General features: G+C 39.3%; 1 protein-coding gene across 1 annotated transcript in view; it reads right to left on the reverse strand.

Moving 5' to 3' along the window:
- The window catches only part of LOC128610397 (cadherin-2), a 105354-nt gene that overhangs the window by 12693 nt on the left and 74793 nt on the right, over positions 1 to 17868 (reverse strand). Inside the window, exons 5-13 of the mRNA XM_053629688.1 lie at positions 17415 to 17570; positions 13989 to 14133; positions 12470 to 12642; positions 8973 to 9110; positions 7146 to 7331; positions 6644 to 6897; positions 4859 to 5001; positions 2820 to 3053; positions 669 to 902 (exon numbers count right to left, since the gene is read on the reverse strand). Coding sequence (XP_053485663.1) covers positions 669 to 902; positions 2820 to 3053; positions 4859 to 5001; positions 6644 to 6897; positions 7146 to 7331; positions 8973 to 9110; positions 12470 to 12642; positions 13989 to 14133; positions 17415 to 17570 — 1663 coding nt within the window. The remainder of the gene's footprint in view (positions 1 to 668; positions 903 to 2819; positions 3054 to 4858; positions 5002 to 6643; positions 6898 to 7145; positions 7332 to 8972; positions 9111 to 12469; positions 12643 to 13988; positions 14134 to 17414; positions 17571 to 17868) is intronic.

Consider the following 17868-nt stretch of genomic DNA (forward strand, 5'->3'; position numbering starts at 1 on the left):
TGTTATGGTTTATGTCCTGTCTCCGCCCCTGTATTTTCACTGGATGTTTCCTGTATAGCGTCCTCATTGTTCTCAGCTGTCTTGTGTTTCACCCGTGATTACGTTTGTCATTTAAACCCCTCGTGTATCTTGTACGCCGCAAAGTATTGAGTGTTATCATCGTACCGAGCGTTTGTACCCCCTTCCTCGTTTTGTCTTCGCTCTTGTTTCTCCTTACGTGTTTTTGCCCTGCCTGTTTTATGCCCGTTTGCAGATCGCCTGACCCCGTTGCCTGTTTCTGACCACGCTTTTGCGTCACGATTTTGGATTTGTCAGCCTGCCTCTCTTAAATAAAGCTCTTATCTGTATTTGCATCCATCCTAACCTCCATCACGTTCACTTACGTGACAAATCACACAACTTACGTGTGTGAATCTGTTGTTTTTTTTTTAAAATGATAACACTGCCATCTGTGATGCGCTACAGTTTACAGTACAAACAAAACAAAACAACAAAAAAAAAAAACAAAAGCTTTATTTGTATTAGTGAAGAAAGAGGAGGTCATCTGGGACAAGAAATGTATCCGTGCTGAAATGAAATGAAACAGGTTCAAGACGATACTGTAAATAAGTAACACCCCGGTCATGTATTATACGCCTGTTCTGATCTCTTCAGGTCTTTCCACTCACTGAGAAGGATGATGATGCAGAGCAGGATGGCGATGATGGCGCCGGTGCCCAGTCCGGCAGCCACGAGGAACTCCTGATCAGTACAGTCTCCGTTTTGATCACACTGACACACCTTGACGCGCAGGTAGGACGTGTTGGACATGGGCAGGTTGCCGGAGTCGGTGATGTGGATCGGGATTTCGTAGATGCCTCTCTCTAGGAAGCCGATCCTCAGGTTCAGCTGGGCGTGGTCACCTGAAACCGTGGAAAAAAATATATAGCTTGTCATGTTACCGACTTTCCTGTGGTGGGAAAACGTACTGTTACAAAGCGCTGACGCTGGAGACTCCTTCCCATAAAAAAAAGTAAAGTAAACATATACTTACATTACATGTGTTTTTTCTTTGTTAGGTCATTTTGAGAAAAAAAAAAAGGTTTATTATTAGGTTTAGATTATATGGAGGGTCTGTGGTACAAGTCCCTGTGAATGAGCTGTTATGAAAAAAACAAAACAACAACAGCTTCTTTATACACAAGGAAGAAATAAATAAATAAACCCATCCATTTCCATCCATTAACTTCCTACATGAAGTGATTGAGCTTTAATTAATCACACATCTGATCGCGTAACTGATGTGCAATTAGACAGGAATGTCTGAGGGTTTTGTGTCGGAGCAGAAGGCCATGAATGTGGAGGAATACATGTGTAATGTGTAAAGGATTAGGGGCAGGCGGATTAGACGGAAAGCTGTTTTATCCCTAAGCTGCATTATTGGGAGATCTTCGGTGGATTAATAAGCTGCGAATCTAAATCCTTTGCCACTCTGGAAGCTGTAGAAATGTCACCGTTTGATGACAAATCAGCAAAATCTGTTTTTTAGACACTATTCGGAGAAGTCACGGCAAAAAGGAAAGCGCTTTGTGCTCTCTGACCAGCTTTTGAATTAGTATTTGTCCAGTCTGTTCTCTTGTGTGGCACTGAGCGTCTGTCTCTGTGCTCTGTTCTCCACTCGAGCCATCTGTCCTCGTTAGGCTGAGACCAGATTTCCAAAAAAACAAAAACAACAACAAAAAAAAACAAAACAGTGCAGAATTCACATCATATTCATAATAAAGAGAGTGCTGCTCTCGCAAACACGTCACCATCTGATGAGCTGATTGTGAGAAACATTTTTTTGATCTCAGATATTACTTTTTCTTTTTTTTTTTATGGCATTTGGCACATCTATATCTCAAAGGGGTTTTGGAGATAACTCAAAGTGTTGAGTAAAATTCACAGCTTCACCTAGACCTTCACCTAAACTTTTAAGGACTTTTTTTTTTAAAATCTAATTTCAATTTTCTTTCTTTCTTTCTCTTCTTCTTCTTCTTCCTCTTCCTCTTATTATTATTATTATTATTATTATTATTACTATTATTATCGGCATATGCTACTTCAAGAACTTTTAAATATATTTTTTGCTTTTAAATTTTTACATCCTGCTGTTTTCTTAAATATTTCTGATATTTCATTATTATTATTATTATTATTATTATTATTATTATTGTTATTATTATTATTATTCCATCATTAATGCTCTCATCAATGCTCTAATAATATATTAATAATGTTACTATTTTTTAAAAAAAATTGTAACTATATGATTTGTTTGTTTTTATATTTTTTTAAATCTTTTTTTCAGAGTTTTTGCTTCTAATATTTAATGGCCTGCTTTTTGCTTAGTATTCACTTCTCCTATTATATTTTTTATTATATTCCTGTTCTTTGCTGTAGCAAGAGAAATGTGCATTGTGTATAAAATATATTATTATTATTATTATTATTATTATTATTATTATTATTTAGTTTTTTATTCCTAGTTTGTATGCTTACTGCGCACATTCGACACCTGTACTGGACAATGGTTTGTTCAAATGTTACAAATGAATTAAAAAAAACAAAAAGACAAAACAAAAACCTGTCAGTCAAATAGAAGTGACAAATTTAAATAAGCATAAAAAAATCACTGATATGTTACATAAGATTATGTAAGATTTTATATATAAGATTTTCTGTAAACATGGACAAACATGACAAATTAAAAAAATATATAAATTAGAACATAAGTCTAGTGTGCCTTATATTATCACACAGTGCTAACAACGACGTGTGTGTGCGTGTGTGTTGCTCACCATTGAGGCGTGTGAGAGTCCAGTTCCTCCTGATGTCACTGGGCCGTGCAGGCAGCTCGAAGGCGAAGGGTCCGGCGTTGGGGTTCAGGTCTCCGTCCAGCGCCGTGATGTTGATGCTGTTAGTTTCGGGTTTCTCGCACATCTCGACCTCGTGAGGGAACACCTGAGGAGCGTTATCATTAATGTCGCGCAGCAGGATCTGCAGGGTGCCCGTCCCACTGGCTGGAGGAATGCCTGCACAAACACACAAATTAAAACACACATGGTATATATGTAAACAACGTCGGGGTAAACGAGCTAACTGCCCTCCACTCAGAACAGCTGGAACTGACTGGTGCTGTGCGTTCCCTGTGGTCTCGGTTTCATAACCATATGCAATTTGGTAAACTCATTTTCTCACTCCACCGCAGCACAGCGCGGACAACCAACCGCCTCTCACATTATCCTGCTTTCTGCGAATGTACAGTGTGTATCGTGTATAGCGCCGCCGGTGATACATGCTGCATGTTAAAGCAGAACGTGTGCGGTAAGAAGCTTTTGCTATTTAGGCCACAGAGAAAGCCACCGTGCTTGGCCAACATTGCGCCATCTCTAACCACAAATCTTTTTACTGGAAGAGGCTTTGTCATTACTGGCCTCAGCTCGTGCTCCGAATGCTGCCAGTGAACCAAACAGCGCCTTGTTTACAAAGTGAGCCATTCATTTCCATTCCTGACCGAATTTAATAAATCACTCGCGAGTGATTATTAAAACGAAATCGTTCACCTCGTTTAACACCGAGGTGATTCTGGATACCGTAACTTAAGCACTAAAAAAATCCCAGCATGCACTGAGTGCTGGCCAACGTCCGTCGCTCTCATCGGTTTTCCTAAACGACGCGGTGAATCCTTTCTGAGCTGGATGACCTGTGTTTGAAATTTGTTCCCACTCCAATCAGCCAATCAGCGGTGGCGCTTTTTTAACAGCTTGGAAATGGAGGTCATGAGTGCAGGAATAGAGAACTTGCCCAAAGCTCTGACTCTTCAGAAAGAGGTCACGCTAACTCATCAGCGGCACGCTCCAGCGTTTACCCGCATCGGCGTTGCTACTAAAGTTAACGAATCCACAGGGTGCATGCTCGCGCGTTCACCTTGCTTAAGGTGTCTCTGTCGCTGATGCTAAATATGGCGCCGCACTCGCACCTCCTGGGTGAGAAACCTGAGAACACCTCTGATGTGTAGAGGAGGAGAGCGTGAGCAATATGTCTGGGCAGAGCTCGAGAGCTCAGCATTGCCCTTGTTTTTCAGCACAGATAAACATTTCACCTGGAAAAAAAAAAAAAGACGCCATGAGTCAGTGTGAGTCAAGAGAGATAAAATAATTACACGTAGCGGTTCGGATGAGCTGGAGCGAAAGTGGTCTGAGTCAAGCTGACAGACCTGCTGAATCATCCGTCAGTGAGGAAATGGGAGGAAGAAGATGAGAGGAGGTTTTAAAGGAATCAAATGCCTTCTTTTTAACCATGTTAGTTTATGTTCCTGCTGATATTTTGCATAATTCATGAGATTCAATCATCCAGAAAGATTTTATTGTTATTGTGAAATCTCTCCTTTAAAATGCAGTGACTTTTTTTATTTTTTTTTCTGCATCTATATTAAACTGTATGTGTGGGTGTGGATTAAAAATAAATAAATAAATAATAATAACAAAAAACGCCTAGGGATGCAGGAAAAAATATCTAGGGAGTAAAAAAATGTGTTTTAATTAACTAGCATTTTTTAATTTATTTATTGCTTAATTGTTTCATCTAAGGAAAACACAACATCCTTGTCGATACGCATACAATACTTTCATATTTTATGTTATTTGTCTTAGATATTTATTGTCAGCTAATTTTTTTCTGGAGTGATGTCATATTTATTGACAGATTAATTAATAATTGAGATTTTTTCCCCCCAAACTATTATTTAGGTATTATGTTTGAATTTTTTTTTTGTTTAATACTCAACGGTAATTTTTTAAACACAGTAGTAACTGTACAAGTCGTGTTTCAAACTTACCGTTATCGGTGGCGAGGAACGTAGCGTTATACAGGTTATTCTGAACATACGGAGACTCTCGGTCCAGAACAGCGATGGTGGTGATGCGTCCGTTGTTTGGGTCGATTCTCAGCCAATCAGCTGGGTCTGAGAGTTTCGAGTATCTAAGACAGAAAGAATGTTTGAATTGATGTCCGTTCTACTGTTAGTTCTACTTCAAAAGGAGACCATTTGTTCTTGGGTTCTGCATTGAATTTGTGATTTGTGATGGCAGGATGAACCAAAGCATGCTTTAGGGTGCTGGATTGTTCAATAGGTTGTTTAATTTCATGCAAGATCAAGTTTCCATAACAACCCATGTCTAAGTACATCGAACCAACCAATTAAGAATTTCCACCAACAAATTAAGAATTTCCAAACAACAAATTAAGAATTTCCATGTCCAACATACAAATTAAGAATTTCAACCTCCAACCAAAAAATGAAGAATTTCCACCTCCAACAAATTAAGAATTTCCAAACAACAAATTAAGAATTTCCAACAAAAATATTAAGACTTTCCATCCTCCAACCAAAAAATTAAGAATTTCCAACAAACAAATTAAGAATTTCCAAACAACAAATTAAGGATTTCCAACAAAAATATTAAGACTTTCCATCCTCCAACCAAATAATTAAGAATTTCCACCTCTAACCAACAAATTAAGAATTTCCAACAAACAAATTAAGAATTTCCAACAAAAATATTAAGAATTTCCAACAAACAAATTAAGAATTTCCACCTCCAACAAATTAAGAATTTCCAACAAACAAAGAATTTCCACCTCCAACAAATTAGGAATTTCCAAACAAGAGATTAAGAATTTCAACCTCCAACAAATTAAGAATTTCCAACAAACAAAGAATTCCCAACAAACAAAGAATTTCCACCTCCAAAAAATTAAGAATTTCCAACAAACAAATTAAGAATTTCCAACAAACAAATTAAGAATGTCCAAACAACAAATTAAGAATTTCCACCTCCAACAAATTAGGAATTTCCAAACAACAAATTAAGAATTTCCAAACAACAAAATAAGAATTCCCACATACAACTAATGAACTTGAAACGTTTACATGTTTACAAAACAAATTACGAAAATTTTCACATCCAACAAATAAATTATGAATTTCACTATCCAACCAAAGAATTAAAAGTTTCCAGATCCAACCAACAAATTAGAACCTTTCTACTACCAATCAACATTAAGAAGTTCCACATACAACCATATAAATCAATTGTGCACCAAGACAGGAAGTACTCATGTACTCTTCTCATGTTGAGGAAAATTCTATCTCAAGGGTTCTTTAGTTTTTTTTTAGTTTCTAAAGGGATTCTACTTGGAACTTTTAAGAATTATTTCAGAAGAGCAAAGCTAAGAACCTTCCAGCATGATGGACAGTATTATGTTTCTAATAGTGTGTAAATGAATTCTATTCAATAAGGCAGTAAATCTGAATTTATTATGATTGAGGATTCTCAATTATGCGACACAATAATTATCTTTGAGTTAGACTAAGTAGTTAATTGATTCATACTGTATGTGTATTTGTTGTACTGATATAATTTTGGTGTCTTCAGTGGAAAGACTGGTGGGGTATATGAGCCCATGATCCCCTTTTGAAAATTTTTTACAATTTGAACTGTAAATATAAATATATATAATTTAACCCTAGCATGTGATTAGAGGACTGGAATGAACTGTAAGTAAACCTCGAACAGTGTTTAATTATATAAACGTATTTATTCATTAGCATCACGTGTACCTGATGATCTGCTGCATGAAACGGTCCGGATCCTGGGCTACGAACGTGGTGAGCGCCGACTCGGCCGGCATGCCCTCATCCAGCCTGATGAGTCTGGGATTGGGCTCGAAGTAAGGGCTCTCGTTGACGTCGATAACACGGACAGAGACGGTGGCGGTGGACTGGCGTGGAAGGTGGATGCCTCGCTCTAGTGCGATCTCGTTCATCACCACTACAGTGAGCACAAATGTCCGGGTTGTCTCGTAGTCGATGGGCTGTTTGAGTGGAGGGAATGTCCCAGTTTAAGACAACAGACTTTAAAATATTCTGAACTGTTATACTTTTCCAGGTATGGAAACAAGGGACTTTTCGAGACTTTCCAAATCTGGACAGCACAATGTCTATAGCACCGGTTGTTTGTTTTTTTGTTTGTTTTTTTCAAAAGAAGGAGTCATAAACAACAGGAGTCATAAACAAAGAAGCAAGCATGCGTTAGAAATGGATTCGGGATGTTTTTACTAACCTTGACAACGGTGACCAGTCCCTCGTTGGTGGTGGGGTCAGTGGGGACGGAGAAGCGGCCAGTCGGATCTCCACTTGTGATCTTATACACTGCGTTCCATGCTGGTGTATTGGGCTGGTCTTTATCCGTCACCGTCAGATTGGCCACAATGACGTTCACACGATTTTCCGGCACCTCACCGTAGAACTGTGAAAAACGTGAAAAACGTGTAAAAATTCGCACTACTACTCATTCGGTCGTTTTGGTCGACCTGATTAGGATGCCAGGCCATCACACACATTCTCATACTCATTCACACCTAGGAGTCATTCAGAGTCGCCAATTTGACCAGCATATTTTGGTGGAACCTGGAGGAAGTTTGTGTAACCCTGCATAAACAATAACACAGTATCAGGATCAAATCAACAGACCCTGAAGCTGTGAAGCGGCAACTTTACCCGCTGCCATGCGATACTATTTAACTAACAATAAATTTTGGCACTGCATCCATTTTCCCACCACAAAATCACTTCCCAACATCGCAAATGTGCTTTACAAACGAGAATTTAATCTACACGATGAACCCGATGATGTTATCATGCTGAAATACTTCCTCTGAATGCTAGTGAATGTGAAATACTCTGCAGGTAATTGAATCAGACACGTTTGGAAAACGTGATTTGCGTTATTCTGAGTGAGCAAGTGAGTGAGTGTGAGAGAGACTGATCGAAGAGAAGTCAGTCTGACAGCTTTTTGGAGGACGAGTTTCTCCGAGGCGGCGAGACGGCTCTTAATACCTCTGCTGATTAAACAAAACCCAGAGGTACTGTTTTTGAAGTCCTCATTAATATCTAAAGAACTGGCTGTCAAACACAACCAGGTTCTTCTCCAAATATACCTGGCTCTTGCACAGCTTTATAAAAGTAATAAGAAATGTCCTTCCTTCCTTCCAATGCTATTCCGGTTCCATTAAACACACTTGTGCCTTTTCTTTTCTTCTTGTTTTGTATAACAATCAGATATTGAACAGAGCAGCTTGGTAATAATATACCCGTCTTTAAAAAGAGAAACGTGAGAGAGGAACAGAGAAAGAGCGGGACGGAGGCTGACGACAGTAGGAACGACACACTATTATGAAACTTTTATGCAAAAGTTTGTGCCATTTCTTGGTGGTGAAATTTAACTGTAGTTATCAGTTAACTAGAAAATTCAAATGGATGGAGCGCTCATTAACTGGAGGCTACGGCCTGGAGATCGCCGAGGACGGTGCCGCTTGAAGTACCATGGAAATGGTTTTGGACCTCAATTCCACATGGACGTTCTCGCTGTGGTTGCTGGGACGACGGTTGCTGCGACGGCCTTGGGACTGTATTTACCACATGCAGTTTTACACTCAGATCTCCTTTAGTGATCAGTGGACTAGTTCAACAAACAGACTTCATATAAAAACCATCATGAACTTTCTTTTACTTTCACACGATCCGTTGTTACCCAGGTTTCTTCCTCATATCGTCTTAGGGCGTTTTTTTCCTCGCCACCGGCTCGCTCAATAGGAATTGAATTGAAATGGGGTAGAAAAGCAAGTGAAAAACAGAAAAGTCTTTGGTCTCCAAACCTGATTTGAAGATTAGATGATGTGTGATGTGATAAATTAAGAGTTACACAATCAGGCGTGAATATTATGTTGAAGGCACAGTGGACCTACAAGTTATCATTAAATGACATTCATAAAGGACGATGCAAAGTGTTGAACTGCTATCACTTTGAGTATCATGAAACACATTGTTAGGCCTTTTTATTACTTGTAACAATGAATATACATTGCGTTTTGTTTTTTTTTTTACTCACAGCGTCGGTGGTGAATTCCGGTGGATTGTCGTTGACGTCAGTCACTCTGATGACGGCCGTGGCAGTGTTGGAAAGGCCGTACATCGGGTTCCCTTCCATATCCGTGGCCTGGATGATCAGCGTGTACTGAGGAACTTTCTGGAAAGAGAAACAAAACAATCAGGCTGGGGAACTATTTGAAATCTCTGCTGCTCATTCAGCTTATCTCTGTGTTGGTCTGGAGAAACTCGTTTAAGAAACCATAAATATGCGTATATTTCACCGAAATGACACGGAAACGTTTATTTTTTTTTTTAAATTCACGTTTTCATCCTGACTTCTTCTTCCTGCAAAAGATCATGCTGAGTAAAGAGTCTCGAGCTGCCTAAAGATAGCTACAGTAAATGTGATTTCCTCTCACTGAGAATGTCACGTTTTGATTAAGTTGTTGGAAATGGAAATTATCATACTCGATTCAATCTGTAATCAGATCCCAGCTTTCAAAATGTCTATGATGCTCCTGCAGTGCAGAATGAATTTTTATTTTTATTTTTTCAGACTTTTAAAAAAAAAAAAAATCTATAAATGTACTTGGCCTTGAGACACACACACACACACACACACACACACACACACACACACACACACAAAAAGACAGAGACATGCACTTCAGCTCAGGAACGTATGACGAAACTATCCGTGTCAAAATTTCATCATGTGAAGGTTTTTCCCAGCTTGCCACACATTTATCAGAGAGGTAATTAACTTGAGTGCTTGAGAAGCACACATTTAAATAATTTAGACATTTATATCGAGGTGTTTTAGCTCGCTTGGTTCTGAAACGCCATCTTCCAGTATGACCCTGCTTTCAGTCTGAGTCACAAAATAATAATAATTGCATGTTTACTTTACATTTCGGTGTTTCCGGTGACTTTTTGCTACTTATTAAACCTCCTCCTCACTCGCACAGTCTGATTGGTTTCAAACGGAAAGTTGCGAGTCTGAATTCCGTGCCTAATTTGCACCAGGAACATCAGGATATCTGTGTTTTTGATTTCCGCGGACTTTATAGAGTACAGAGTCTTCCCCAAACTCTAGACACTTTTATTTTCTGACCACAGAGCGAGATCAATGGGTCCATCACACTCCTGCACTCCCAGAGTGAAGCCGCTACGCTGATCATTATATTTAATACCCCCATTAACATCCCGCAAGACCAGTGTCAATAACGCGTCGTGGGCGGCGGACAGCGTTACTCCGTATCGCACTCCGGCTTCATTAGCCCGGCTGCATACATTACCGAGGACGCGGAGCGGAATAGATTGACCAAGGGCGTCCCTTATTAGCATTTTACCATCTATTTATTTTTATTTAGGTTTTATTTCTGTCTGGAAGGCATTTTAATTAAACAGGCCTGTGATGACTGGAGGTCGCACACATGTCAACACACAGTCACGCACACGCACACGCACACATTCCCGTGCACACCAAAGTAAATATATCACTGTTTGCACAGCCAAGGTGTTCCACACTCCGCGATGGCGACGAATCATCAGCAGCAGACATTTTATCCGACATTAGTCGCTCTGCCATTAAAAGCCTCATTAGGTACCAGAAGGAACGAGGATGAGGCAGGAAGCTGTCCAACCTGCTCTCACACGGGTTCCCTGAGTTTAGATTTCCAGACAATGCACACCTGACTCAGCTAATGAGGACTTTATAATTGGCTAATGAGCTGAATTAAGTGTTCTAGAGCAGAAATAAATAAATAAATAAACAAATACATAAATAAATAAATAAAATCCAGCTAAACTCTTCCTCGCTACATGTCCGTATGTGTTTAACAGCGATTTGTTAAAGATCGCTGTGATCTGAGAGCAATGATTATTTTTGTAGATTTAAAAAAAATAATAATAATAATCGAATTAAATCAGAATATCCCTCTTTGTCACGACCATCAATCAACTGATCGAATTTAAATAATGCTTTTGAGTGTTATGTTGTTTTTACTCTGAATCTGCTGCATGTAACGTGATTTCACGTAATTTTTAACGTGAAAATCAACTATTCCAAAAAAAAATAAAAAATCACACACCCATCAGACTTTTGAACAAATTTAAAACACAATCTTCACCAAAAGATGAGCAAACTGTCATTATGAAATATATATATATATATATATATATATATATATATATATATATATATATATATATATATATAGCGCTTACAGACATGTGAGGGGGAAAAAATCTACTGACCAATCCTAGCGCAGGAGGCGGAGTCTGCAGAAACACGAATAACACTTCTGCTTTATTTCTGCTTGCGTAGCTCAAACAGTAACATAATTAATTACAGGCTTAGACCAGCCAAACGTTTTAGAAAATTTTGATCACGAGAACGCTCGAAAACGTTTTCACTTGATACTTCGTAATGTTCCTACAACGTTTCCATCATGTCTATCACGGTGTTCTGCAAATAGGGGTACTTGGAGGTATGTACTAGGGCTGGGCGATATATCGTTATAATATCGATATCATGATAAATGATTACTCGGTACACTTTTCTGAAGTATTAGTTGGTATGGTGATGATTTTTTTTTATACATTTTTAATAATGAAAGATTAAATGTTACTGAATGGATGCCGTTGATTTGACGTAATTAAAAATAATAATAATAATAATAATAATAATAATAATAATCTTTGTTGTATTTTTAGGCATTAAAGAAAAGGATCATCAAACTCAGTTTACCATTTTTCTTTATTTTACTACTGTTTTGCGACAGTTTGCTAGATAAATTATATATAGTCATATGCATCGTGTATCGTAAAAAAAATTCCTCAAGTATCGTGATATGATAGTTTTGTCATATCACCCAGCCCTGGTATGTACTACAAAAGGTGCTTAACAGGGAAGGGGAAAGAAATAATACGACAATGTTCCAATATAATAATTGAACGTAAATCGAATTACAACTATAATTCACATGGGTTTGTTAAGTAATTAAATCAGAATTTTTAATTACACACAATCACACTTATTATTGAGCATTACTTGTTAGTATATTCATTATATACTGTATATTTGGTAGTATATATAGATGACCATTGCATTGAATAATATGATTTACGTTTTTTTCCTATAGAGGTTTCTAAATAGAACCTAGCCTGTTAAAGAGGTATTTGGCTTACAAAGATTGTACGTACTGTAGCCAAAATGGTTTAAGAACTAAAATAAAATAAAAAAATAAAATCAGCCACAAATCAGTTCTTGCTGTTTTGAAATTTACTCCCACTTCTAATATGTAAATATTTTACAACGTTCCAACCTAGAGGCTACGGGGAATTTGCTGTAATAAATAAACAAATGCAAACATCATAAATTGATTTCAGCCAGCGTGTCATCCAAGTTTGATGATCAGATTGATTTGCTGTCAACAAACTCACACAGTGCTTTCTAAAAATCCGTATACATGCACTGAGTCGACAGGATTTCAGAAGTTTATAATGTAATACCTCTCGGTCCAGCCCGGCCGCCACGGTGATGATGCTGCCAGTGCGGTTGTTGATGGTGAACATGTTGGCACTCGGGCTCTCGGGGTTCTGGGACAGGATCTTATAGCGCAGCATGCCGTTCTGCGTGCGCGGGTCGTCCTTATCCTCGGATGTTACTGTCATTACAGACGTGCCTGAAAGGGAAACAATCCATTAGCCATAAATACTAGTCATGTTTCTCTCTCTCTCAGTTTCTCATCAATACACAGTTAAGGTAACTCAGTTAGGATTATTAATTTAAGATTTTTCTTAATGACTGCAGTAGCAGTTCAAATGAGTCCTCAGTTTATCATCCCAAAAACTTTTTAATGAGCTCTGTTACGCCGAGGCACTTACAGGAGAGCCAAAGAAACATTAATAATCAATAACAACCTCTACAGCTTGTGCGCACACACACACACACACACACACACACACACACACACACACACACACACAAGCTCATTTTTCTTCCTTTGTGAGGACTTTGCAATGACTAATTAATGATCTGGTCTAACTTTAACCTCAGTAACCAAGAAATAAGTATTCAGATTTTTCAAATAAACACATAAAAAGACTGTATTTTTGTGAAGACTGGGTGATTATGGGGACATTTGATACTATCCTAGCTTTGTGAGGACAGTTGGTCGTTTTCATTGACATAATGATAGCTAAACCGAGCCATAACCTTAGCCTCAACTATAGCCATTGTACAAACACACACATTTTTGTGAGGACCGAGTGATTGTGAAGACAATTAACACTTTTATATCATTGTGAGGACCTTTGCTCCTTTTTGGTTCTCACAACACACACACACACACTCACTCACATTTCCATCTTTGCAAGATGCCTAACATTGATACAATGATTAGTTTTTAGATTAGATTTTTCAAATAAAAGCTGTAAAAACACTATTTTTCTGAGGACTGGTGACTGTGAAGACATTTGACACTTTCCTATCTTTGTGAGGACCTTTGATCCTTTTTGGGTCCTCACGAAAGACTAAATGCATGCATACACACACACACACACACATATATATATAATGGTTATTACACACAAACACATATTATTACATACACACACACATATTATGGCACACATGTATATTAATGGGTGTTTGTGGGGACATCTGACACCATCCTATCTTTGTGAGGACACTTGGTCCATTTTGGTCCCCACAAAGGTGTAAATACATGTACACCCCCAACTCCCTTTTTCCATTTTTGGTAGTACTGGTTGTTTGTGGGGATATTTGACACGTTCCTATCTTTGTGAGGACATTTGATCCTTTTTGGGTACTCACAAAAGACTAAATGCATGTATTCACACACACACACACACACCCCCTTTCTTCCATTATTGTTATTAATGGATGTTTGTGGGGACATTTGACACTTTCCTATCTTTGTTAGGACATTTGCTTCTTTGTTGGTCCTCACAAAAAACTAAATGCATATATGCACAGGCACACACACACACACACACACACACACACCTGGCCTGGAGCCCTCTGGTACAGTCCCATTCCAGATCTGATGAACAAACTCCGGTCGGTTGTCGTTCATGTCGATCACGTTGATCACAATGTCAATAGGGTTTTCCACTTGATTGCCGTTCAGATCCACTGCATGCGCTCTCAGCTGCACACGACACACAGTTACATTTAGTCATTTGGCATGGTGCTTTTATCCAAAAAGCACCAGTAGAGTCTCTAAGGATTCATAATTATAGACTAATGGTGGTTTTACAAGAGCTAAAGAGGTCTAGTCTTCACACACAGATGATTTAAACACACTTTCAGAAAAGTATATGCATTAACAGCAGCCGTAAAACACACAGCACTTACTGGTCCAAATCATCAATGAAAATGCTTCATATGTGCAGGAATGTCCATATGCCACCAACTCTCCCATGATAAAGCTCATTGTAAGACAGTCACGTATAAAAAAAAAGAAAAAAAGAAAAGGAAACGACGCTGGGAAATGTCGGTAACTGTACGTAAATGTGACGATCATAATTTTCCGAAATCCACAATTTAAAATACTGTCATGGCAAGTTCGTATTACTGCTCTGCATCCAAACTTTACAGTGTTCTCTGTTTTGCATTTACAAATGACAATTTACGCCCTTACAGAAAGCAAAAGGGGCGGAGCTAAATAGATAACTGCAAATAAGCGACTAAGTAGACAACAAAAGATAGATGAGATAACACTTCGCCTGTGTTTGTGCTTACTATCAAGTGCAGGCATGTTCTTATTTTAACACTGTACTGCAAACGCCTGCTTACGTGAAATATTTCTTACGCAACAGATGTGTTTAACAAAACAGTACTGAAACTGGCCACTAGTTAAGCTTGTGGGCACTTTGGGTCCAGAGGGACAGTAAGGATTGAGATGCGACGTCTTTTGGTGCGCTCTATCGCCCCCTATCTGCAGGGGTAAACGTCCATAAATGTTTATTAAAAAATAAATAAATAATTACAACTATTTAGTCATTTTAACCAAAAAACACACACACAATACACATTTTTGTGTAGTAAAGTATATCTCAGAAAAAAAAAAATTCATGTGCGTGACAGATATCTGGAAAGACTATAATATGCAAATGAGTGTGTAAAAATTGTAATATTTTGTGTTCTCTGAGCATTTAGTCCAATGAGTGTGTTAATAAATGTGACACATTACAGCCTCACCAGTTTGCTGAAATACATTACAAGGCATATTAGAATTGCAATGCGTAGCAGTATAATCATAATGTGCTATTATGCAGCACTTACACACACACATTATACTTTTTAGTCTGAAGATAAGCTTCTACAGGCCATCGTTTTCTCACACTGCAAAATTATGTGCGATGTTAAATGATATCGATGAAAGTCTACAGATCTGTGCGTGTGTGTGGGGGGGGGGGGGGGAAGCGGGGGGGGGGTGTTAATTGAAATGCCATAGGCTCATGAGCTCTGTGAGAACTTGCTGAGAGTAATGCTTGAAGATGCAGTTTCTAACTGTGAAATTGTGGCAGTAAATCCGCAGATATGGCCGTGTCGATGCGTGCTCCATTTTGAGCCGGTGAGGAACATGCCTCATTTTTACTGCCTTAAGTCGCGCTGAGATGGGCAGCGTAAAGCACACACATAACAAATGTACGTGTCAGACAGAGAGCCTACCAACCAACTCCCCAGTAAAAAAAAATAATAAAATCCTTTCACAATACATGAAATAAACAGAGCAAGCGCCTCATTCCAACATCTCCATGTAGGCCAAGACGACTCGTTAGATAAAACGCAAAAAAATGTACAATAAGTCTCTCATGTATCCTGCTTCTCTTTCGGCACATGAAAGTCCATACGCCATCCACTCTGCCATGAGGGAAATCATTATAGAATAGGCATAATACATAATAATTTACATCTTCACCACTGCAAAGAGCTGAGGGGGTGGGGCTACATAGACAACTGCAAATAACTAAAGGGGTGGGGCTGTGTGGACATTTGCAGAAAGATGAGAGTTTGGGGCTATGGATGGATTCAAAAAGCGAAAGAAGTGTGGCTTGGTTCCGGAAAGCAAAAGGGGGTGGGGCAGAGTGTATTACTGCAAAGAACTAAATGAGGGTGGCTATGTGTATGTTTGCAAAGAGATGATGGTGTGCGGCTAAAGTGATGGTTTCAGGGAGCCGAGGGCTGGTGCTAAGTGGATAGTTGCTGAGGGCTTAAGGGGAGTGGCTAAGTGAAGGGTTGCAGAGAGTTGTTGGATATGGGTAAGTGAAGTCTACAGAGCGATGAGGGGGCGTGGCTAAGTGGATAGCTGAGAGCTGGTAGGTGTGGCTAAATTGAAAGAGCTGGTGGTTGTGGCTATGTGGATGGCTGCAGAGAATTGATTGGCATGGTTAACTGGATTGGTGCAGAGAGCTGATGAGCGTGGCTAAGTGGATTGGTTCGGAAAGCTGATGGGCGTGGCTATGTTGATGGTTGCAGAGAGCTGAAGGGCGTGGCTATGTGGATGGCTGCAGATTGCTAGTAGGCATGGCTAACTGGATTAGGGCAGAGAGTGGATAGATAAGTAGATGCTTGGTGGGCGTGGCTAAGTTGACAGCTGTAGAAACCTGGTGGGTGTGGCTAAGTGGGTGGCTGCAGACAACTAAAGGGGGAGCTAACTTTTTTTCCTTCTAAAAGTGTACATACAAGAAATTTACCACTACAAACTCTATGCTCTTTTATTTTTCTCCCCAAAAACTATAAAGTACAAAATAAGTTTTAGTGAATTCAACCAAGGGCTGTAACTCAACTAACCTCTGACTAGGAAAAAAACAAAGAAAACGCTTCCTGGACTTGGAAAGTCGAGAAGGTCTCCTCAACTATGAGTGCACCATGTGACGTCAAATCAACATGGCCGCTCAGAACATCAACAGTAAACACAGTAGCACTTCTCTACTTCTAACTGATTCATAGCATATATCTCATAGTATCTGCTTTAGCTCAATCAACAAACAGATATATTCGCTTGTTAAATCTTTAACGCTGACTATACAGTTCACAGTTTTGAGGGGAAACGTATAAATCACTCATATCAGTAATGCTAGCAGGCTAGCTTGTTGCTAAGAAGGGATGAACACTGTTTTATTTTTCCCCCTCGCAAATTAAAAGTGACATAATTCTGAGTTCTGACTTCCCACTCGAGTTGAACGCAGCATTATTCACAAATTCAAGAGACATTTATTTACAGTATATGAAATTTGTCACAAGTCAGGCTACAGATTTACAAAATTGATGATGCAGCATTTGTAGCAACTTTTCATTTTCTCCACAGGGAATGAATGAACTCCACAGCGAAGGCACACAGAGTCTGTGCGAGTCAATTAAATAAACGCTTCTTTACAGAAACGAATTTCCTTTATTTATTTATTTGATTCAATCTGCACTTACGTGGAAGCTGGCGATGTGCTCGCGGTCGAGTGGTTTGAGCACGCTCAGTTCTCCTGAGATGGGGTCGATGGAGAAGATGCCGGTGGGCGGTTGGTCAGCTCCAGGGCCGGTCACGCTGTAGCGTAGGTTCACCTTGTTATCGTGGTCCGAGCGGATCTAGACACACACACACATACGGATACAGAGGTGAAACAGAACTCATTAAAGTCCTGAAGGAGCGACCTCTTGGTGCAGAACCCTCACACGCTTCAAGGCAGATGAAGTTCTCCGGTGCCATGCTGAAATTAATTACAACTTATATAACCAATATTCATTTCTCGAGTCACGGCTACGCTCTCGCGATGCCGTCAAGGAGGGTTCTTTGACTCGGTGATAGCAGATGGTGTGTGTGGGTGTGTGAACCGTGTGGGTGCTCTGGAGTGCGCTGGGATTATATGTTGTCTGCGGGGCAAGC

Source organism: Ictalurus furcatus, chromosome 7 (genome assembly GCF_023375685.1).
Source record: "Ictalurus furcatus strain D&B chromosome 7, Billie_1.0, whole genome shotgun sequence".
Lineage (NCBI taxonomy): Eukaryota > Metazoa > Chordata > Actinopteri > Siluriformes > Ictaluridae > Ictalurus > Ictalurus furcatus.